At 39.2% G+C, this 22404-nt stretch overlaps 1 protein-coding gene across 3 annotated transcripts in view; it reads right to left on the bottom strand.

The window, feature by feature from the left end:
• The window catches only part of CASK (calcium/calmodulin dependent serine protein kinase), a 352166-nt gene that overhangs the window by 98744 nt on the left and 231018 nt on the right, over nt 1-22404 (bottom strand). For all 3 annotated transcript variants that reach the window (XM_040632797.1, XM_040632783.1, XM_040632789.1), the window contains exon 9: nt 11833-11916. In XM_040632797.1, coding sequence (XP_040488731.1) covers nt 11833-11916 — 84 coding nt within the window. The remainder of the gene's footprint in view (nt 1-11832; nt 11917-22404) is intronic.

The following is a 22404-nucleotide window of genomic DNA, read 5'->3' as shown; positions in this document are numbered from 1 at the left end:
CAGTATGATCTCATTTTTTAAAAAAAGATTAATACAGATATAAAAGACTGAACATATATCAAAACGCTAATAACATTATCTCTGGGAAGTAAGAATGAGTCATTTTTCTTTTTTAAAATCTCTCCCCCCCCCCCGTTAACAATGACTATGTGTTACTCTAGTACAGTAATTCTCAATCAGGCTGCACAGCAGAACCAACTACAGGTGACTAAATAGCACACATAGCTTCCCCTGACTCCTAGTTGAGAATTACTGTCATATTGAGTGCGTGACACCCCTTCGGACGGCTAGATAGAAAAATGTCAGGAACTGTGTCAGTAACAAGAGCAGTAACAAAAGTTATTTTGTGAAAGTGTTCAATTCTGTGAGTCTGTTAGGCATGGGTCAGAATATCTGGGGATGTTCCTAGGCTCTGCCATTTTCCAGCTGCCATTTTCCACCTTACAGGATTGTCAAAAGGCTTAATGTATGTGAAAGTGCTTTGCGAACCGTAAACCATTTTGTAAGTGTAAGCCATCACCCGGCCTACTAATATAGAGCTGGAACATGAGCACAGCCTTTTGCTAGTCTAAGTAGAATTGCTCATTTAGGTAGTTTAAGTATCAAATCACTTAAGTAGTCTAAATTTTAAATATTGAACTCACAGATTTTTCTGAAATGAATGAATTTTTTTTTTTTTTAAGAGAGATTGGGGGCAGAGAAAATCTTAAGCAGGCTCCATGCCCTGTGTGGAGCCCAACATGGGGCTTAATCTCACAACCCTGAGGTCATGACCTGAGCTGAAATCAAGAGTTGGACACTTAACTAACTGAGCCACCCAGGTGGTATCTCCCCACTTTTTCTTAGGGAGGGAAAGGGAGAGAGGAGGGAGAAAGATAAATTTTTTATGTGTGTAGGCATTTAGGCATTTATTGAATATATGAAAACATTAATAGCAACATGTTTCCACAAGGTTCATTTTTTGTGGGGGGCATGTTAGGGTTTGTTTCTACAAATACACATTGAAATGAATTGAACTGAATGCAGAAAGGGAAGGGCAAAAAACGAGAAGTGATCTTGGTGATACCATTCCAGGCAACTTTTTAGGTTTATTTTTTTTTAAGATTTTATTTTAAGTCATCTCTACACCAACATGGAACTTGAACTCACAACCCCGAGATTGAGATTTACATGTTCTTTGTACTGAGCCAGCCAGGCGCCCCACCTGTTTAGATTTCTGAAAGTCTAAGGTTAATGCATTAGAGGTCCTTGCGTGGAATCTTATAGTCAGCTACCACGATGAAAAAACAGCACTGAATGTTGAGTTCTTCTTTCTACTGTAGAAGCTTATTTCATTTCACATACACACATGTTCCCTAAAAGCTGGGTGGGAATGGAATTTTTATATATCAAAAGTTTCCCACACACTGAAACTAAATTTTAGAGATGCTTTATTTTTATTTTCAAATGAAGTTCAACTGAGTTTCTTGATATGTTGGGTTTATGTTTCAGGGCCTGTTCTAGCTACTATTGTGATTAAAGATCTAGAAATACTCATGCCAAGAAAGGGCTATTTAAAAGAGCCTTGAGAGATGTAAATTCTTTTAAAACAATAGTAGCAAGTTCCTAATTTATCTGTCTTATGGTTAGCAGTTTTCTTTATTTAGTTCTCTAAACTCAGTGACTGCATGTGGTTCGAATATTCAATGCAAAGCTATTATGTAAAACAGCAAAATGGTTCCAAAACAGTTTATGGATTTATAGAATTATAACCTTAGGGGATGATTCATTATAAGAGACTCATTTTGCATGTGAGGAAACTGAGGTCCGGAGACGCTTAGCAACCTGTTAAGGTTGCTGTCAACTTAAGAGATAAAATCAAGCGTAGACAGAACTGAGGTCCTCTGACTGACTACTCTCCCAGTTCAAGGGTTTTTACTCAAAAATCCTTTTCTGTAAAAGGCCAGATAGTAAATATTTGAGGCTTGCATGGAATATGGTCTCTGTTGCAACTATTCAACTCTGCCACTGTAGCATGAAAGCAGCCACAGACAATATGCACATGAATGTACACTGCTATATTCTAATAAAACTTTATATATAAAAAAAGGCTATGGGCCAGATTTGGTGCTGAGGCCATAGTGTGCCAACTCTTGTACTACATTATTGCTATGAAAGAGACTGGGTACAACATCAATTTAGATTTTATACAGGTAGTTCTTCAAACTTCCCAGTTTATTAAATCCTCGACAAAGAAGTTTTCTATCTACTTTAATTTGGAAGGTATACTTTAGTATGTTCTGAAACATAACAATCGTGAGTTAAGAAGACTATTCACAATCTGCTAAGATAACAGACATTAAAGATACAATTTTGTACTAAGCAAATTAGGCAGATTCTAAATTCAAACAAAAAGAGAACTGGGGTGCCTGGGTGGTACAGTTGGTTAAGCGTCTGACTCTTGGTTTCAGCTCAGGTTGTGATCTCATGGTCGTGGGATCGAGCCCCATGTTGGGCTCTGTGTTTAGCACAGTCTGCTTAAGACTCTCCTTCTCCCTCTGCCCCTCCATACCGCTTGCTCTCTCAAATAATTAAGACTTTTAAATAAAGAGAGAGAACTACAAGTAATAATTCTCAACTCAATCCTAACTATTGTTAATATGTCAAACATCAAAAGGGAATGCTCCCAGTTAGATAATTCTGTGTCTCATTTAAGGAAGTGGAAAACAAGAAAATGGTTAGCTCAGACTTCTGCTAAGTTAAACTACTGAATGCACTTAAGGAGGTAACACAGTTATCAAGAAAGGAACAGGAGAGGGGTGCCTGGGTGGCTCAGTGGGTTAAGCGTCTGCCTTTGGCTCGGGTCATGATCCTGGGGTCCTGGGATCGAGCCCCACAACAGGCTCCCTGCTCAGTTAGGAGCCTGCTTCTCCCTTTCCCTCTGCTGCTCCCCCTGCTTGTGCTCTCTGTTAAATAAAATCTTAAAAAAAGAGAAAGGAACAGGAGAGTGAATACAGAGGAATTGCCGACTTGAAGACAACAGCCAAAAGCCAATACTCCCTTTTTGGTGCCCTGAGCTCAGAAACAAGCACCAGGACGTCTGACAGGCACAAAAGCAGAGAGGTACATTTTAAAAAGTCTAAATACAAAACACAAGTCTTGAGATGACATGTAGAATAACTGGCTTTGCACCCAAGTGGCAAAATAACACATAGTTATATTGTAATATACTGAGGGGGCAAAACCCATCACAGGGTTATAGAAATACTTGTGTCACATAAGAATTTGAGAAAGGATCATCTTATTAGGGTTCAGAACACTGAACTCAAAGCCTTAAAAAGGATGAAGAACTTGGAGAGGTTGAGACTGAAAAGAGATGACCAGAAGGCTGGAAAATCATTTCAAGGTAGAAATGTTAAAGGATTTGGGTTGATTACATGTAAGAATTGGGTCCTCGATGATGATGATGATGATGATGTGAGATGATTGATTATGCCAGAGCTCCCGGTGTCTCTCCATACAGTCACAGGCAACATTATCATTTGGTCTAGTCATCATGGTCTATGTGTATAGGGTACTCAAATGGAACTCAAATTCAGGTCTAAAACTGGGAATTTTATAACATTAAGTCAGGATATCTGACTAAAGGAGGCTGTGCTATCTTCTCTGAAGACGCTGAAAAATGAGACTTGTAAGTGTAGTAGGTATGACTGTATTTAAGAGCAACTGCACAGAGTAGGTATCTTAGGAATCCTTTTGGGTCTGTGGAAAAGTATTTTATAAAGATGGTCTTCTAATGTACACAATAACTTTCAAAAGCCAGACTGCCTAACTTAGGAATTAATACATTCTATATCTCAGAGTCAGAAATTATTAGAATTGCTTTGTAAAATCAAGAGAAAGATCAAAATCACTTCAATTATTATTTATGTAACTGTTCATACCAGGATAACACTTTTCACTTTTCAGAATCATTGGTGCCTGGAGGAGATAATGCTAAGTGAAATAAGTCAAGCAGAGAAAGACAACTATCATATGATTTCTCTCATCTATGGAACATAAGAACTAGGATGATCGGTAGGGGAAGAAAGGGATAAAGAAAGGGGGGGTAATCAGAAGGGGGAATGAAACATGAGAGACTATGGACTATGAGAAACAAACTGAGGACTTCAGAGGGGAGGGGGGTGGGGGAATGGGATAGACCGGTGATGGGTAGTAAGGAGGGCACGTATTGCATGGTGCACTGGGTGTTATACACAACTAATGAATCATCGAGCCTTACATCGGAAACCGGGGATGTACTGTATGGTGACTAACATAATATAATAAAAAATCATTTAAAAAAAAAAAAAAAAAAAAAAAAAAGAATCATTGGTGCCTTCTGGCTAGCAGACTTACTGCTCTGAGTAGCTGGAACCCCCGACTGCGGTGCTACCTCACTGCCTCTGTACCACTCCTCACTACAGGAGAGGACTGTATGTAAATGCTTTCATTAGGGTGCAAAGGTCCTTGATAAATCCCTAAGTTAGCTCTGGTTGAATTAATAGGAAGGGGAAGATTGCCAAAAGGCAGCTATTAAAAGCTTCCTGGTTGACCTCTCAAAAGGTGATGTTTAGGCGCAAGCACTACTCTTGGAGGTGCCACGACTCCAGATGGTGCTGTATAATAGAACTTTCTGTGATGATGGAAATGTTCTACACCTGGACCGTTCAATACAGTGGCCATCAGCCACATGTGGTACTGAACACTTGATATGTGGCTAGTGCAACTGAGAAATCAAACGTAAAGTTTTCTTTGATATTAATTAAAATTAAAATCTCCACAGAGGGCTAGTGGCTGTTGCATGTATGGTACATTTCGGTCAAGTATTGGAAAATGGCATTCCCAAACAAACTTTTTCTAGGTCTGCAAAGTTCAGGAATTTGAGGGACCGACCGGTAATCCACAGAAGCATATAGGCTATATACCTTTGCAATTTGCAAAATCAATAAAGGAAAATTATAGAAAGTTACCAGAAATCTCCCTCACTTTCTCTATTTATAGTGTAAGGAATAAATGGTTTTGTCCCTTAAACTGAATCGCATAGATTCAACTCACCACCTCCTCAGCTGAATGCAATAAATTTACCCAAATACAGAATATTGCTTATATATGGAAGGAAGGGGCAGAGGGAGAGACAGAATCTTAAGCAGGTTCCATGCCCAGAGTGGAGCCTGATCTCACAACCCTGAGATCACAACCCAAGCCGAAATCAAGAGTTGGATGCTTAACCGACTGAGCCACCCAAGGTGCCCCTATTGCTGCTTTTTTTTTTTTTTTTTTTTTTTTTTTTTAGACAGAATTTCTTTGACATGCTTCACTGTAGGAAAATTTGCTTTCTAGAGGTAGAAATAACTCATGAAGCAAAGGAGATGATTTCTAGAACAGATTCTTTTTTGAGCCTCTTCCCTAGACAAGCTCAGATGCTGACAGACATTCCCCTAGTGCCCCCCAAACCTGACTCCTTGCTCAGTAAATCCAAGTAGACGGCACCCAGGGTTACAGTACAGGTGTGTCTCCCTTAAGAGACACCCCTAGAGCATAGATTTTCTAGACGGTCCTAGATCATAGTCTGTCTCATGCATCCTAATATTCGATTTGAGAAAATATGATTCTCATATCTAGTCTTGTACTGAGGCCTAATGGAGTTTATTAAAGGAAGTATTGTTTGTAGAGGATTTTTTTTTAAGTAAAGTATTAAAATTCCAGAGCTTAGTGTAAAACAAAAAGAGGGAAAAAACCCAACATCTGAAATGTCTGGTAATCAAAATGAGAAACACAAATTTTCTGTCACTCAAAGATGTAAAACAAAATAACAAAAGAGAGGAGAACAAACAGAAATGTGTGATAATTCAAATCACATGCAGGGTTCCATTAACTTTTTAAAAATCTACATGTGAAAGATGGTCTGAAAATGATGTTAATGCTAATTGTTCAAATAATTTTCCCATTAGGGATTTATCATCTCCTGTAGCCTGTTGAGAGGTTAAATGTTAAAATGAATGTACAAATATGGAAAGAAACACTTTCCGATTGTTGAGTATCGGTATTATTGTAATGAATAACGAGCCATAATCTTGAAATTTCATCTAAGTAAAATGAGTAATGTTTTATATTCTGGCATAAAAAAGTTCCACAAGACTTTTAGAATGAGAAAAAGTTTCAACCTCAAAAGTAAAACTCACCACCAAAAATACATAAAAATTTATTCAAACAGGTATAAGCCTTTTGGAGGGCAACTTATATATAGAGATCAAAAGGCTTCAATACACATATATATTTTGATGCCAACATTCCACTAGCACAAAACTTACCCTAAGAATATAATCGTAGGCATACGAAGGTTTATTAATGAAAAGACAATACAACAGTATTCATGGCTGTGGAAAACTGGAAGAGATCTCTGTGTCCAGTAGCTGGTTAATCAAGTTATGATAAATACAATATGATGGAATTTTGTAGAACCATTACAGTTTGTGCTTAAGAGTAATGACTCTCAATAAGGTGGACATATCACAATCAACCATGAGGCTTTTTCAATAAACAGATGCCCCTCCAACCTCTAGCATAACTGCGGCTGAGGGAGGGGTGGTCCCTTGGGTGAGCTGAGTGGTGCAGTGAGTCACTGTTACTATGGGAATGTGTCATATCCCTTAAGGGCACCGAAGAGGCAACCAGTGTGTAAGAAGAGTATTTTGTCATCTGGTCAAAAAAAAAGTGGGCTATGTGAAATTTACATAAAATTAACCATTTTAAAGTGTACAATTCAGTGGCGTTCAGTACATTCACAATGTTGTGCAGCCACCATTTCTGTCTAGTTCCAAAACATCATCGCCCTCCCCACCCCCAAATCCCCATACCCATTAAGTAGTCACTACCCAGCACCTGGCAATCACCAGTTTACTTTCAGTCTCTATGGATTTACAGATATCAATACCTATTCCAGATACTGCAAATAAATGGAACATCCAATATGTGGCCTTTTTTGTCTCTTTTTGCACACAGAATATCCAATTGTCCCGGCACCATTTGTTGAGAAGACTACCCATTCCCCCACTGAATTGCCTTGGCACTTTTATTGAAATCAACTGACCATAAATATAAGGGTTTATTCCTGAACTCTCAATTCTGTCCACTGATCTACATGTCTACCCCTGTCCCATACCGGTACCAGAGTCCTGATAACTGTAGCTTTATAGTTAAGTTAGTGCAAAGTATGAATCCTCCAACTTGGTCCTTTTTTCAAGATTATTTTGGCTATTCTAGGTCCTTTGCATCTCCATATGAATTTTTAGGATCAATCTGTCAATTTCTGTGCAGGAAACTGTGTTGAATCTATAGATGAACTTGAGAAACACTGTCATCTTAATACTGAATCTTCCAATCCATGGACATTAAATGTCTCTCCATTTATTTAGCTTTTCTTTAATTTCTCTCAGCAACGTAAGTTTACAGGTCTGGCACCTCTTTTTTCAAATTTATACTTAAGCATTTAATTCTTTTTGATGTTACCGTGAATGGAATTGTTTCTTAATTTTAAGATTAATCATTGCTCATATATAGAAATACAATTCAATTTTGTATACTGATCTTGTGTCCTGTGACCTTGCTGGGCTTCTTTGTTATTCCTTTCTTTTTTCTTTTTAAAGATTTTGTTTATTTTAGAGAGAGAGAGAGAGCGCACAAGCAGGGGTAGGAAGAGAGGGAGAGGGAACTATTCTCCAGCAGACTCCACGCTGAGCACAGAGCCTGATGTGGGGCTTGATCCCAGGACCCCAATATCATGACCTGAGCCAAAACCAAGAGTTGGACACTTAACTGACTAAGGCACCCAGGTACTCCTGTTTGTTATTTTTACTAGTTTTTTGTGGATTTCTTATGATTTTCCATGTACAGGATCATGTCATCTGTAAACAATGACAGTTTTACTTTCTTTCCAATCTGGTTATCTTTTATTTCGTTTTCTTTCCCGATCGTACTAGAGCCTGAGAATTTGTATTTTTTAATAGGTTCCAAGGTGGTACCGATGCTGCTGGTCTGGGGACCACACTTGGAGAGCCACTGCTTTAAAGAACGTATATCTCATAATGGAAATGACACTTGAGGCGGGTAATGGAAGGGAAGTAAATATTACAATATACTACAAGTATAAGATTCTCTCTACATACTGTGAGGGAAAATAATAATCAAAGTGATTGGAATAGTCTAAGCATAATTACTTTGGAAGAAATACATAAACAGAAATTATCCAGTGAGGTTTTGGTGTTCTATACATTGTTTGTATGTGTGTATGTATGTATGTATGTATGGACTTACTGATTGATCATAAACTCTATCCCCAATGTGGAGCTTAAACTCACAACCCTGACCAAGATCAGGAGTCGCATGCTCCACTGACTGAGCCAGCCAGGTGCCCTGTCTACACATTTTATAAAGCTTTTAAAAACTTCAAAAGGTTAATGTCAATGACTAGAAAAAAGCTAAAATGGTATAAAGTGTCCATTTCAGAATTACAGTTATTCATAAATAGAATACCAAGTCAAATTAACATTAGAATCATAATAAAACAGGGGCGACTGGGTGGCTCAGTCGGTTAAGTGATGGACTCTTGATTTCTGCTCAGGTCATGATCTTAGGGTCTTGAGATCTAACCCCGACTTGGGTTCTGCACTGGGTGTGGAGTCTGCTTGAGATTCTCTGAGATTCTCTCCTCCTCCCCCTGCTCCTCCCCCTGCATGTACTCTCTCTCAAATAAATAATCTTTAAAAAAAAAGAATCATAATGAAACAGTAACAACGATAAGGTTAATAACAAATAATATGTATGGAACACTTACGACTGCCACGTACTGTTCTAACTGCTATAATACATTAATTCATTCAATTCTTACAGCCCTATAAGTTAGCTATTATCATTATCCCCATCTTGCAGATAAGGAAACTGAGGCACAGAGAATTTATTTATTTAAAAGATTTTATTCATTTGAGAGAAAGAGAGAGGGAGAGAGCGCACATGTGCAGGAGCAAGGGGGAGGAGCAGAGGAAGAAGGACAAGGACACTTGTGCTGAGTGCGGAGCCCAAGGTGGGGCTCTATCTGACAACTCCAAGATCATGACCTGACCTAAAATCAAGAGTTAGATGCTCAACTGACCGAACCACCCAGGCACAGTGAATTTAAATGACTTGCTCAGGGTTACACATCTAGTAAGTGTCAGAGCCGCAAGTCCCCCAAGGCAATGTAGCTCCAGAGCCCACGCTTTCCCATAATGCTGTCTGTACTCCTTCTGTTTCTTCTTGCCACAGACAATAAAAATTTCCTCCCTCTAAGTAACAAAAGCAATTTTCTACTGCTTTCTGTGAACTTCCCTTTTAATCATTTCAAAGGGAGTCATAAAACTTAGGTTGTTGCCCAATATTTGAGGAGCTTAAAAACAGTCTCTGGGTAGGACAGGTACCTAGCTATTCACTTGAAAAAAAGTTGTGTGGTGGGCTCTGAAAGCTAGCAAAGTTGCAATTTCTGTTCTAGAAGCTCACAGAAGAGGTAGAATGAGGATAATGAGTTCCTTGAAGAAAGTAGGCATAACGTGCTTTAGCCAGGATGGCTGAATCACACAAAGGAATAAAGCCTTACCAGAAGCTGAAAAAGTCTCAATGACAACCCTGCTGATGTTTCTAATTCTAGGTTGTTTGGTGGGTCTTGAAACTTTAAATAGCTCTGCAAAGGGATGTGGTAAGTTCATATGACCCCTCTCTGCTGGAACAGCTTTGCCCTGTCCAAGTGAATCTTAGTCACCACTCTGGCTATTTTAGGCCCGAGTCTGATTTTGTGGCACTGGGAGAACTATAGGATGGGTTTCTTGTGATAGGGCAAACCTGAGCCCTATTGTAAAAGTCCTATGCTTGGGCAATAAAAGGTTCAGCCCCAGACAAGGCAACGTCACAAAGGCCAAAGCAGTGTTAGAGTTAAAAAGACTAGGGAAGAGTTGAGGAAAAAAAAAAGGATAATTAATGGTTCCTTTGGGGAGGAAATGAACTTCAAAAATAACTGACCAAATTTCACACTTTGGATAGTAAGATTTTTTTTTCTCTCTTGTAGGCTACATTGGTTCAGGTGTATATCAAAGACGGAGAAACTTCTCTGGGTGTCATCTTGATAATGGCATGTCATTAATTATTTTTGCCAAGGACATTTAAAGCAAATAGAGAAGAGGCAGTTTGAATCCCTGACTGCAAAAACAATCAGGGCAGAGGCTTAACTGCGAATCATCATCACCAGCAATGACATGTTGCAATTTCCCTTGCTGTAAAATAGCACAGTCCAATAGGACTTTTTACAATGATAGAAATGTCCTGTATCTGTGTAGTCTGATTCGGTAGCCACATTTGGTTACTGAGCACTTGAAATGTGCCAGTGTGACCGGGGAACCGATCTTTTAGTTTTATTTAATTTTCATTGATTTAAATTTAAATAGTTACATGTGGCTACCAGCTACGATGGACAGTTCAGCTCTATAGCATAATATCGTGGCCTAGTTTCCTCCAAATTCATATAAATGTTCTTCTAAATCTAGAGTTGTAATCAATCATCCATCTGTTTCAGTGGTTGAATAGTGAATGTTATTGCAATTTATGACATATCTGAAAATACAAAGTTTTATGGTTGGCAGGAATCACATGGCTAAGGAGGACTACTAACCAATCAACTACTTAGAGGAGAGAGCTAAAAATTATTTTTTATAGTAGTAAAAAATAAGTCAAATATAAGTTAATTTTAAGACTACAATATAACCGTTTTCTCTGTTGGGAAGAGTGGGGGCGGTGGGGAGAATGCTGTCACATAAAATTTTTGTATAGTGCTGGGGTGCTTGGGTGGCTGAGTTGGTTAAGCGTCCAACCCATGGTTTTGGCTCAGGTCATGATCTCGGGGTTGTGGGATTGAGCCCTGTGTTGGGCTCTGAGCTTAGCATGAAGTCTGCTCATGATTCCCTCTTCCTCTGCCCCTCCCCCTGCGCTCTCTTTCTAATAAATAAATAACTAAATAAATTTTTTGAATAGTGCTAAAAGACTCCATTATTTTTGTTTGGTCTTTTTTCAAACCTTTTTAGAATCAAATGGGTTCCCCAAATGGGATAATTATCATATTTTTTTTGGTGAGGTAGAGGATAGAGAGTGGTAAAAGGAGAAAGGTACTTAGGAAGAATAAAGAAAAGGTGAGAAAAGTAATTTGAAAATATTTTCTAGTAGACAAAGGTAGTGGGGATTTTTACTGCTTTGTGATGGTTGTCTAATTCTAATCCAATATTGTTTCCATTGAGCTGAACTCACGTTTTGTCAAAATATTTGAGAAAATGTGCCCTTTGTTCATATTCGATAATAACGGATAATAGTGAACTACTATTTTAGAAGTAATTATATCTCCAGGGTACCTGGGTGGCTCAGCTGGTTAGGCATCTGCCTTTGGCTCTGGACATAATCCCAGGGTCCTGGGATCAAGTCCCACATCAGGTTCCTTGCTCAGCAGGAGCCTGCTTCTTCCTCTCCCTGCCACCTTCCCCCACCCCGCTTGTACTCTCTCACTATCTATCTCTCAAATAAATAAAAACTTGAAAAAAATTAAAAAAGTAATTATACTTCTGCTATGAATTTTCAGGATAATACAAATCTAAAATGTAACTAATCTTCTATTATAACCTTTTGTTTAGATTCACACTTAGATATTACCTTAAATGATTTAAAAACCAAAATCTTATTGGAATTAGTTTTAGAAGTGGGAATTTAGCTGTAAGAAAGCTTTTTGCTGATTTCTTTAATTACCTTTAGTTTCCTCCTTGCATTGAATTTCCTCAGTTGCTCTACTGTTTCTGGAAGATGAATCTTGTAGGCATAACGATCCCGCTCCTATAAAAGAAGAAAGATAATGAACATATGTAGCTATTTAAAAAAGTGAAAAACTTAATTGAAAACAAACAAAGACCAAATTCCTTAAATATGAAACTTAGACTGAATTCTAGAATACTGGAGATCTTATTCCATGATACTGGTAAACATTCTCGAATGAAGGCTATGAAGGTCAAAAGTGATAGTACTTTTCAGCAATAATAAAAGGCTAAAATAATGGGCCATATAATTTTCAGGTATGGCTATATGGTTAAGATAACTAACCATAATTATGAAAGAATGAAGTTACCTTTGACATGATATTGTCAGGTAAAGCAAGCATGTAAAAAATTAACTCCACAAATGACTGAGCATTTGGAGTTATTTGGAATAAATGGATTTAAAAAAAAATCGCAGTATCTTCGAATGAAGACAAACTTTTCAAGGCCATCTAATTCAACTATTTCCCCACGTGGGATCCTCTTCAATCCCTGATGGAGGATTATTCTGTTTGACCTTGCCCAGTAGGTGATCATTATTTTATGGCAGCTTATTACAATTTTAAGAAAGTAAAAATGTTCTTACTTAGCCTGGGTCCATACCTGGCTTGTTTGGGCTAGCTCTGTCCTCTGCGACATCACAAAGCAAACATACTACCTCTTCCATATAATAACCCTTTGGTAGCTAAGGGGGGGGTCATGTTTCCACTAAATCTATTCTCTGTGTTTACAGTTGCTTCAATGACTCCTCATGTATATTTTAAACCTCCTGTCATTCTTCTTAACACCTCCTTTGGTTCTACTCTAATTTGTTAATGTATCAAAGATTTGGGTAAGTATTCATTTCAGAAATATTTCTTGAGAGCCTACTATGTGCCAGGCATTGTTCTATGCACTTGGGATACATGAATAAACAAAACCAACAAAGATTCAGGTCCTTGTGTAGCTCATATTCGAATAGGAGAAGGAAATACAAAAAGGTAAATTATGGAGTATGATAAAAGTGCTATGGAATAAAGCAAAAAGTAAAGCAGAGTAGAAGGGGTTGGGCACACTGAAGTTTAAAACAGGATGGTCAAATTAGGCTCGATTACTGTGAAGACACCCAAAAGTAGTGAGGAAGTGGTCTAGGCAGGGAGAACCACCAATCTGAAGGCCCAAAGGAGGGAGTGCGCCTGGAATTTCCAAGAACTAGCAAGGAGACCCGTGTGTGGAGTAAATAGATCAGATCAGAGAGGTGACAAGGCTGGGGTCTTGTCAGAATAAAAAAGCCTTTTATTCTGAGTGGGAGAGGGAGCCACTGGAGGGTTTTGAGCTGAAGTGACATGATCTGAGAACTTTAAAGGAACACTTGGTTGTTGTGTTGAGAACAGATTAGAAGGGAGCAAGGGTCTAAGAAAAATGGGGGGGGGGCAGGGAGACCAGTTAGAAGGCTACTGCAGTAATCTGGGTGGGGGAGAGATGATGATAGATGAAATCAGATGGAAAAATAAAAAAGGTGAAAAGGAGATAGATTCTGAATATATTTTGTTTTCTGCAGAAAGTTTTACTGAGGTGTAATTAGCATATAGCAAACCCCATGTTTACAATGTATAATTTGATCAGTTTTGATGTATGTAAGCATAAAAGCATCAATGTGATCAAGATGATGAATATACCCATCACTCTCAGAAGTTTCCCCAGGTCCCTTTGTCCTCTTCCTCCCAGTCCCCAGGCAGCCACTGTTTCTGTCACTGTAGATTGGTTTGCATTTTCTAGAATTTTATATAAATGGAACCAGACAGTACATACACATTTTCCAACTTGTTTCACTCAGCATAAAGGTTCTGAATTTCATCCATGAAGTTGCAAGTATCAGTAGTTCGGCCCTTTTTGTTGCTAAGTGGCATTCCACTGTAAGGATATGCCATAATTTGTTTATCCATTCATCTGTTTATTGACCATGGGTTGTTTCCAAATTTTGGCTATTATGTAGAAAGCTGCTATGAACATTAATGTATAAGTCTTTGTATGGACAGATATTTCATTTCTCTTAGGCAAATACTTAGGAGTAGAATGGCTGGGTTGTATTACAGGATATGTTTAACTTTTAAGAAACTGCCAACCTGTTTTCCAAAGTGGTTGTACCATTTTACATTTCCATAGCCATGTATCACTTCCGGTTGTTCTATACTCTTGCCAATACTTGGTATGGTTAGTCTTTCTGATTTTAGTCATTCTGATACATGTGCATATGGAGATCTCATTGTGGCATTACTTTGTATTTCCCTGATGACTAATGATGTCGAGCAACTTTGAATGTGCTTATTTGCCATCCACAAATCTTCCTTGTTGAAAAAGTGTCTGTTCCAAATATTTTCCTGTTTTGAACTGGGTTGTGTGTTTTCTTATTATTGAGTTTTAACAATTCTTCCCAAATACGGGAAGGGGATTAAAAGGTACACACTCCCAGTTATAAAATAAATAAGACGCAGGGATGTAATGTACAGCAAAGGGAATATAGTTAATAATACTGTAACAACTCTGTATGGTGACAGATGGTAGCTAGGTTTTATCATGGTGGTCACCTCATAATGTATATAAACGTTGAATCACTATGTTGTACATGTGAAAGTGATAATAGTGTATATCAACTACAGTTCAAAAGAAGGGATTCTTTATATAATCTAAGTATGTAAATCCTTTCTCAGATATATAATTTGCAAATATTTACTCCCAGTTCATAGCTTATCTTTTCATTCTCTTACAGTGTTGTTCCAAGAAAGAGGTTCTCAATTCTGAATATATTTTGGAGGTGGAGAGAACAGAAGTTTCTGAGAGACTGGATGTTGGGTGTGAGAGAAAGAGAGGAGTCAAAGACCACACCAAGTTTTTCAGTGTGAGCAACTAGAAGTCTGACACCAATGGAAATGGGAAGAGATCAGGATTGTAGATTTGGATACGTTATGCTTGAAATTAAAGTTCAAGTGGAGGTTCAAGTAGGTACTTGGACATACAAGCCTGGAGTACAGGAGAGAAATCTGGGCTGGAAATGAATTTTTGGAGGATCGTAAACATTTAGAAGGTATTAAGTTAGTATTTAACTCTGTCCCAGCCACTGAATTTGGGACTTTCACAGGCATTATCCCATTTATTCTTTTTTTTTTAAAAGATTTATTTACTTTAGAGAGCATGCAAGAGCAGGGGGAGGAGCGGAAGGAGAGAATCTCCAGTAGCCTCTACTGAGTGCAGACCCTGACTCGGGGCTTGATTTGATCTCAAGACCCTGAGATCATGACCTGAGCTGAAATCAAGTCGGACATTTTGCGACTGAGCCACCCAGGCGCCCCTCATTTGTTCTTTAAAACAACTATATAAGATAGTAGAGATAATGCTACACATTAATTATCTCAAAAGTCATGGCTCAAATGGACATAACTACCATCATTATAGTTAGCATGTATTGAGGGGCTTATTATGTGCCAGGCATTGTTCTAGTCCTTTATATGTTTATGTTACTTATTCTTCACAACAAGGTAGGAAGAACATATCATTATATCCTATTATGCAGCTGGGAAAAAGGAAATGCATTATACTCAATGAAGATTAATTAGTATAAAGTGGGCCTCTTAATTTTCTTAATCTGGATACTAGATAACATTTGTAAATTAAGTTCAAGATCACATTATTATTTTATAACTAAAATTCATGTTTGCACGTGAGGCACTTTTAAAATCAATGTTTTGGTATCATGTACTTACAAAATTTATTTTTGAATTTCAATGTAGAATTTTATAGTCAGTCCTGTCAAAATTTCACATTATCACTGAAATTCCTAAGGAATGAATACAAACACTTTAAAATTTATTTTCTAAATTAATGACTAAATGTAATGAGTTCTATTGGAGAGCAAAATTATATTTTTCTTAAGTACACATACAATGCTTGATGTCAAAATGACTACAATTTGCATATCTGCCAGATTCTTTATGCTAAACATCTTGGAAATGATTTTATTATCTTTAGGGACTTAATCTCCTTTTCCTGTGCTAAGCCAGAACAGGTTCACCAATACAGAAGACATAAGAATTTATCAAATAATTAACTAGCAGAGAGAAACATAAAATTACCATTCCATACCAAGCAATGGAATCTTTAAATGGATTGCTGTTACTGTTCGTGGAAGATGTGGTACACACACACACGTACGTACATAACATACAATGGAATATTACTCAGCCATAAAAAAAGAATGAAATCGTGCCATTCACAACAACACAGATGGACCTACAGGGTGTTATGCTAAATTAATTTAGACAGAGAAAGGCAAATACCATATGATTTCGCTTATATGTGGAATCTAAAAGACAAAACAGGGGCGCCTGGCTGGCTTAGTTGGTAGAACATGTGACTCTCAACCTCGGGGTCGTGAGTTCAACCCCATGTTGGGCATGGAGCCTACTTAAAAAAAAAGACAAAACAAATGAATAAACACAACCAGAAACAGATTCATAAATACAGAGAACAAACTGGTGGCTGCCGGAGGGGAGGGTGGTAGCGGGGGATAGGCAAAAACAGGTGAAGGGGATTAAGAAGTACAAACTTCCAGTTATAAAATAAATAAGTCATGGGGATGAAAAGTACAGCATAGGGAGTACAGTCAATAATGTTATAATTCCTTTGTATGGTGACAGATGGTAACCACGCTTATTGTAGCAAGCACTGCATGATGTATGGAACTGCTGAATTGCTATATTGTACACCTGAAACTAATATAACATATGTCAACTAAACTTCAATTTATAAAAAATTGTAAAAAAAATTTTAAGTTGTGTTATGCCTGGTGATATTCAACCAACATATACTGAAAAACATATACTGAAAAACAAACATGAAAATGGGCTTTGTTTCACTTTTTGAGTAAAACTTGTTTTTGCATTTTGATAGAATAGAGGGGGAAAAAAGCAAACCCAGGAAGGTCTTTAACACAGAAGAGAAAGAACCCGAACGAAAAGGAGTGGTATAATACGGCAGAAAGACAGTGGGTTTGGAGTCAGAAAGACTTTTGTTCAAAATCTGGGTCATTTAGGTACTGGCTGTACGACCTTACATTCTCTCAGCTGTTTCTTTTTGAAAACTAATCTTACAGGATTTTTGTGAAGATTAAATGAGATGCTGTAGAGGTACACGACTGGCTTTAATAATCATTTTTGTTAGTCAACCTGTACAAACCTCTGATGTAAAGTAATTCAGGAGTGCTGTGAGTGTGTCTGTATGCATGTATCAACGAACAGCTTACTAAATAAGTTTGGTTGTTTTCTAGATGATAATATGTTCCTATCACATAAGAAAAAAATAAAAATAAAATGTAGTTAAAATTACAGGGGACATAAGCTGTGACCCATTTCTAATTGTCTTTATTCACTGGTTCCAAAAAAGGGTGAATCAAATAACAACATGTTTATGAATGAGGAGTCTAAGTCTTCTCTCTCTAGTACAGTAGACACTAGATAAGACTATCTAAATTTAAATTCATTAAAATTAAATATAATTATGGGGCGCCTGGGTGGCTCAGTTGGTTAAGTGTCCAACTCTTGGTTTTGGCTTAGGTTGTGATCTCATGGTTGTGAGATCAAGCCCTGTGATGGGCTCCATGCTCGGTGGGGAGTCTGCTTGAGATTCTCTCCCTCTGCCCCTCCCCTCACCTGCACATGCACCGTCTCTCTCAAATAAATAAATAAATATTAAAAAATTAAATATAATTAAAAATTCAGTTCTTCAGTTGTATTAGACACATTTCAAGCATAAAGAGCCAATATATGGCTAGTGGCTACCACATAAAATACTGCCCTCACGACAGAAAGTTCTTATTGGACAATGCTGGTAGGGAGTCTCTCTTACTACTGCTGAATTGAGGCTAAAATCTGACTGCATTTTGCTTAAACTGAGATTGCTTAACATTTTAGGTATATGTAACATTAAAAATTTCCACTGCTATTAAAAAAAGGGTCTTCATACCCTTTGTAGTCTCTGCAGATAGTACAAGAGATAGGTCTTCTAGCTAATGCCAAATGTGAGAGAAAGACTGGGCCTAGGGAAAGTGGTTTGAAAGACACATGGCATGCCTGGACTCCAGAGCAAGACATGGGCATTGGCACAGATTTTAAACAACAACAACAAAAAGATTTATTTATTTACTTGAGAGAGAGAGATAGAGAGAGAGAGCCCACACACACGCACGTGCATGAGCAGGGGGAGAGGGAGAGAGGAGAGAATCTCAAGCAGACTCCCTGCTGAGCGCAGAGCCAGATGAGGGCTTGATCTCATGACCTTGAGATCATGACCTGAGCCAAAATCAAAAGTCAGACACTAAACTGACTGAGCCACCCAGGCACCCCTGGTGCGGAGTTTTAAAGCATTCCCTTTTCAATAAACATTTCTTTTTCCAAAGCTTAATTTTTTAGAGTTCTTGATAACAAAGAAATGACTTGCTTTCCCTTTTGAATCACTGACAGAAGGCTGGAGGAGAGGCAGACTAGGGAGGGAATCCCAGAACTTGAGGGGTGATCCTTTGGTGATATCACTGGGATTTTTTTTTTTTTTTTGCCCTTTAACATATCCTCACTTGGGCATGAGAGCAGCCTGCAACCTGGAAACTCCAAGGACAAGGAACACAGAAAAACGAGCCTCAAGAAAAGCCTACTCTCTTTAGCCAAGGACGGAGAAGAGGTTGGCTCTGCAGGACAGTACCCTTTTGACTGCATCCACCCTGCTCCAGGGGAACACCAAGAAAGAAGCCGACTTCCTCCCCCTCAGACCCCTTTCCAAACCTCTCAGTCCTGCCTGATGCAAACAACAGCAAGGAGGTGGCGCTCTACTTCCTAGAGAGCAGGAGCAGGATGACAAGGAGAAGAAAGCTGGGCAAGGGGGTCTCAATCTGTGTGTGAAGTCCTTGGCACATTCCCAATAAACCCATGTATAAAACCAACCCGGATCAACACAGCAAGAGCTTTAAGACGACGCTACGGTATGGAATACCTCCCAGGTTTCAGATGAGCCTCTGAACAGTGTACAAGTGGGGCAGAATGGAAGAGTACCGCAAAGGCTTTGGAAATGAAACTGGCATTAGAGCTACAGCCCTAAAAGTGGGCCAGGATGCATGTTCTGAATTTAATCAGGTTAGCTCCTTGCTAAAATAGAAGATTTAAATGAGAGTCACAGTCCCGTAATATACCGATACTAAAAATGTCCAGCATACTATCTAAAATTACTCTTCATGCCAAGAACCTGGAAAATCTCAAACTGAATGAGAAAAGACAACCAACAGATACCAACACAGAGAAGGCACAGATGTTAGAATCACCCAACTGGGATTTTTAAGCAGGTACTATAAAAATGCTCCTAAAAGCAATTATGAATGGTTAAAAAAATGCTGACATTAGCAAGTGCTGACAAGGACACAGAGTGACTGGTTCTCTCATACCCTGCTGGTGGGAAAGAAAAATCATACAGCCACTCTGGAAAATGAGTGGGCAGTTTTTATGAAGTAGAATATATACTTACCATAGGAGTCAGCAATCCCACTCACGGGTTTTTACTTTGGAGAAATGAAAATCTGTATATAGATGTTCATAGCAGCCTTGTTTGTATTAGCCCAAAACTGGAAACAACTCAAGTGCCCTTCAAAAGGTAGATGGATAAACGAAGTGCTGTACATCCATACAGGGGAGTACTATTCAGTAATAAAAAGGAATGAACTACTGATCTACACAACTTGGATGGATCCCAAGGGCACTATGCTGAGTAAAAAAACCTAATCTGTCAAGTAATAACAAATATGTGTATCGGTCTCTGACCCCGGTTCCTGAAACTGAGCCCTAAAACACCTTTAATAGGGATGCTAGGAGAATCTTTTGTTCTAACATTTAGTCTTTTTTTTTTTTTAAAGATTTTATTTATTTATTTGACAGAGATAGAGACAGCCAGCGAGAGAGGGAACACAAGCAGGGGGAGTGGGAGAGGAAGAAGCAGGCTCTTAGTGGAGGAGCCTGATGTGGGGCTCGAACCCAGAACACTGGGATCACGCCCTGAGCCGAAGGCAGATGCTTAACCACTGCACTACCCAGGCGCCCCTAACATTTAGTCTTTGATCCAAGGTCCTGATGCAGAGCTCCTAAAACCCTTGTAATATCCTAAGAGATAAGAGCGCTAGGAGCATCTTCTAATATTTGTGTTTTTTTTTTAAAGATTTTATTTATTTATTTGACAGAGAGAGGGACAGCCAGCAAGAGAGCAAACACAAGCAGGGGAGTGGGAGAGGAAGAAGCAGGCTCCCAGCAGAGCAGGGAGCCCGACGTGGGGCTTGATCCCAGGACCCTGGGATCATGTCCTGAGCCGAAGGCAGACACTTAACGACTGAGCCACCCAGGTGCCCCAATATTTGGTTTTTGACTCTAGTTCCTGACAGAGTTCCTAAATCACTTGGTATTTCCTGGGTGACAGCAGTGTCTTTGTTTTATTGAGGTGATTTTTGGTGGGCTCCTGGATAGGGGCTGGTCACCAGAAAGGCCAAGTCATGATTATAAGGCTAGAATGTTCCACCCCCCCCCCCCCAATTTCTAGAGAGGGGAGAGGGCCTGGAAATAGAGTTAATGATCAATACATGCCTATGTGATGAAGCCTCTGTAAAATTTCCCAAAGTATGGGGTTTGGAGAGCTTCTGGTTTGATGAAGACATGTATATGCCGAGAGCGTGGTGTACCCCACCTTCCATGGGAACAGCAACTTCTGCACTTGGAACCCTTCTAGACCTTGCTCTATGTATCTCTTCATCTGTATCCTTTACCGTATTTTTTTTTATCATATAATAAACTGGTACACATAAGTGTCCCTCAGTTCTGTGAGCTATTCTAGCAAATGATCAAATCCAAGTTTGGGGTGGGGTGGGTTATGGGAACTTCTAATTTGTAGCCAAGTCAGATAGAAATCATGGGTAACCTGGGGACCCACTACTTGCAATTGGCATCTGAAGTGGGGGACAGTCTCGTGGGACCAAGCCCTTAACCTGTGGGGTCTGCATTAATTTCAGTTAGTGTCACAATTGAATTAAAATGTAGGACACCCAGCTGGTGTCAGAGAATTGCTTGGTGTGGGGGAAAAACCCAGACACACCTGGTGTCAGAAGTGCTGTTGAGTGTGGTAGTTGTGTGAGAGGAAAAGAGAAACACCCCGGAGATGTGTCTCCTAAACAGTTACATACCATATGATCCCATTTACATAATACTCTCAAAAGGACAAGAATTATAGTGATGGAGAACAGATCAGGGGTTCAGGGGTTAGGGGGAGGATGTGATTATTAAGGAGTAGTACGAGGGGTGAGAGAGCACTTCTATATCCTGATTATGGTTGTGCTTATATACTTCCATACACGTGATAAAATCTCCTAGAAACACACACACACACACACACACACACACACACACACACACACACACACAGAGACACAGACACACACACATAAGCTGGTGAAAATCGAATAAGGCCTGCAGTTAAGTATTCATCCCTGGGGGGAAAAATGGCGAAATGTACATGGGAATTTTGTACTGTTTTTGCCATTTCTTTTTCTAAAATTTTTGAAGATTTTATTTTTTATTTTTGTAAGATTTTATTTGTAAGCAATCTCTACACCCAACATGGGGCTCGAACCCACAACCCCGAGATCAAGTGTTGCATGCTCTACTGAGTGAGCCAGCCAGGTGCCCGTTTCTGCCACTTCTATGTGAGTCTAAAATTATTTCAAAATAAAATGTTTACAAGAAATCACTTCTACTCGACATGTTTGACTCTCCTTGGGGCTTCCTAATTCCAAATACCTTGAATCACTCACTGAGCCCACTCACTGAGCCTCATCAGTTCTCCTTCCTTAAACTCTCTCAGTCTGAGTATTTCTTTCCCACTTCCACCTTTACTCCCCTCCCTGGGTGCAGGCCCCTGTCACCTCCTGCCTGGACAGCCATAGCTCCTACCTGCTCTCTTTGCCTCTACTGCTCGTACCCCCAACAGACAACCCACCTGCATGCAGAGTCCAAAGGAATTACGTAAGCTTGCTGCTCGCACTGTATTGTCACTCAAAGGCTTGCAGGAGCTTTTTCCCATCTATACCCTAATATCCAAAGTACTTAATTTGGCATTCGGGACCGCATGTATTCTTCCCTCAGACCAAAATTTCCAGTCTACTACGGTACAATCCTTCAAAGAGCTAACATTTGTACTATAGTAGTTTGCTTCCTGCCCCCACCCCCACATGCCCTGAACACTTGGTGATGCTTGGCCCGTGCTCCCCTGGGCTTCCCTGGAGCTCCAGATGACAGTGATCTCTCTTGTACCTCATTGGTCCTCCTGAGCCCATACTCCCGTACTCATGTGATACTTCTCCCCTGCGACTTCTTTGAGCTTGTCTGTGTGTTTATGTTGTATTAGTATCATCTGAAAACCTGTTTCGCAGCCTGACTATGCCTTCGTCTCTTTGGTG

Source organism: Ursus maritimus (genome assembly GCF_017311325.1).
Source record: "Ursus maritimus isolate PB19 chromosome X unlocalized genomic scaffold, ASM1731132v1 scaffold_X1, whole genome shotgun sequence".
Classification (NCBI taxonomy): Eukaryota; Metazoa; Chordata; class Mammalia; order Carnivora; family Ursidae; genus Ursus; species Ursus maritimus.
This window is presented reverse-complemented; position numbering and strand designations above follow the sequence as displayed.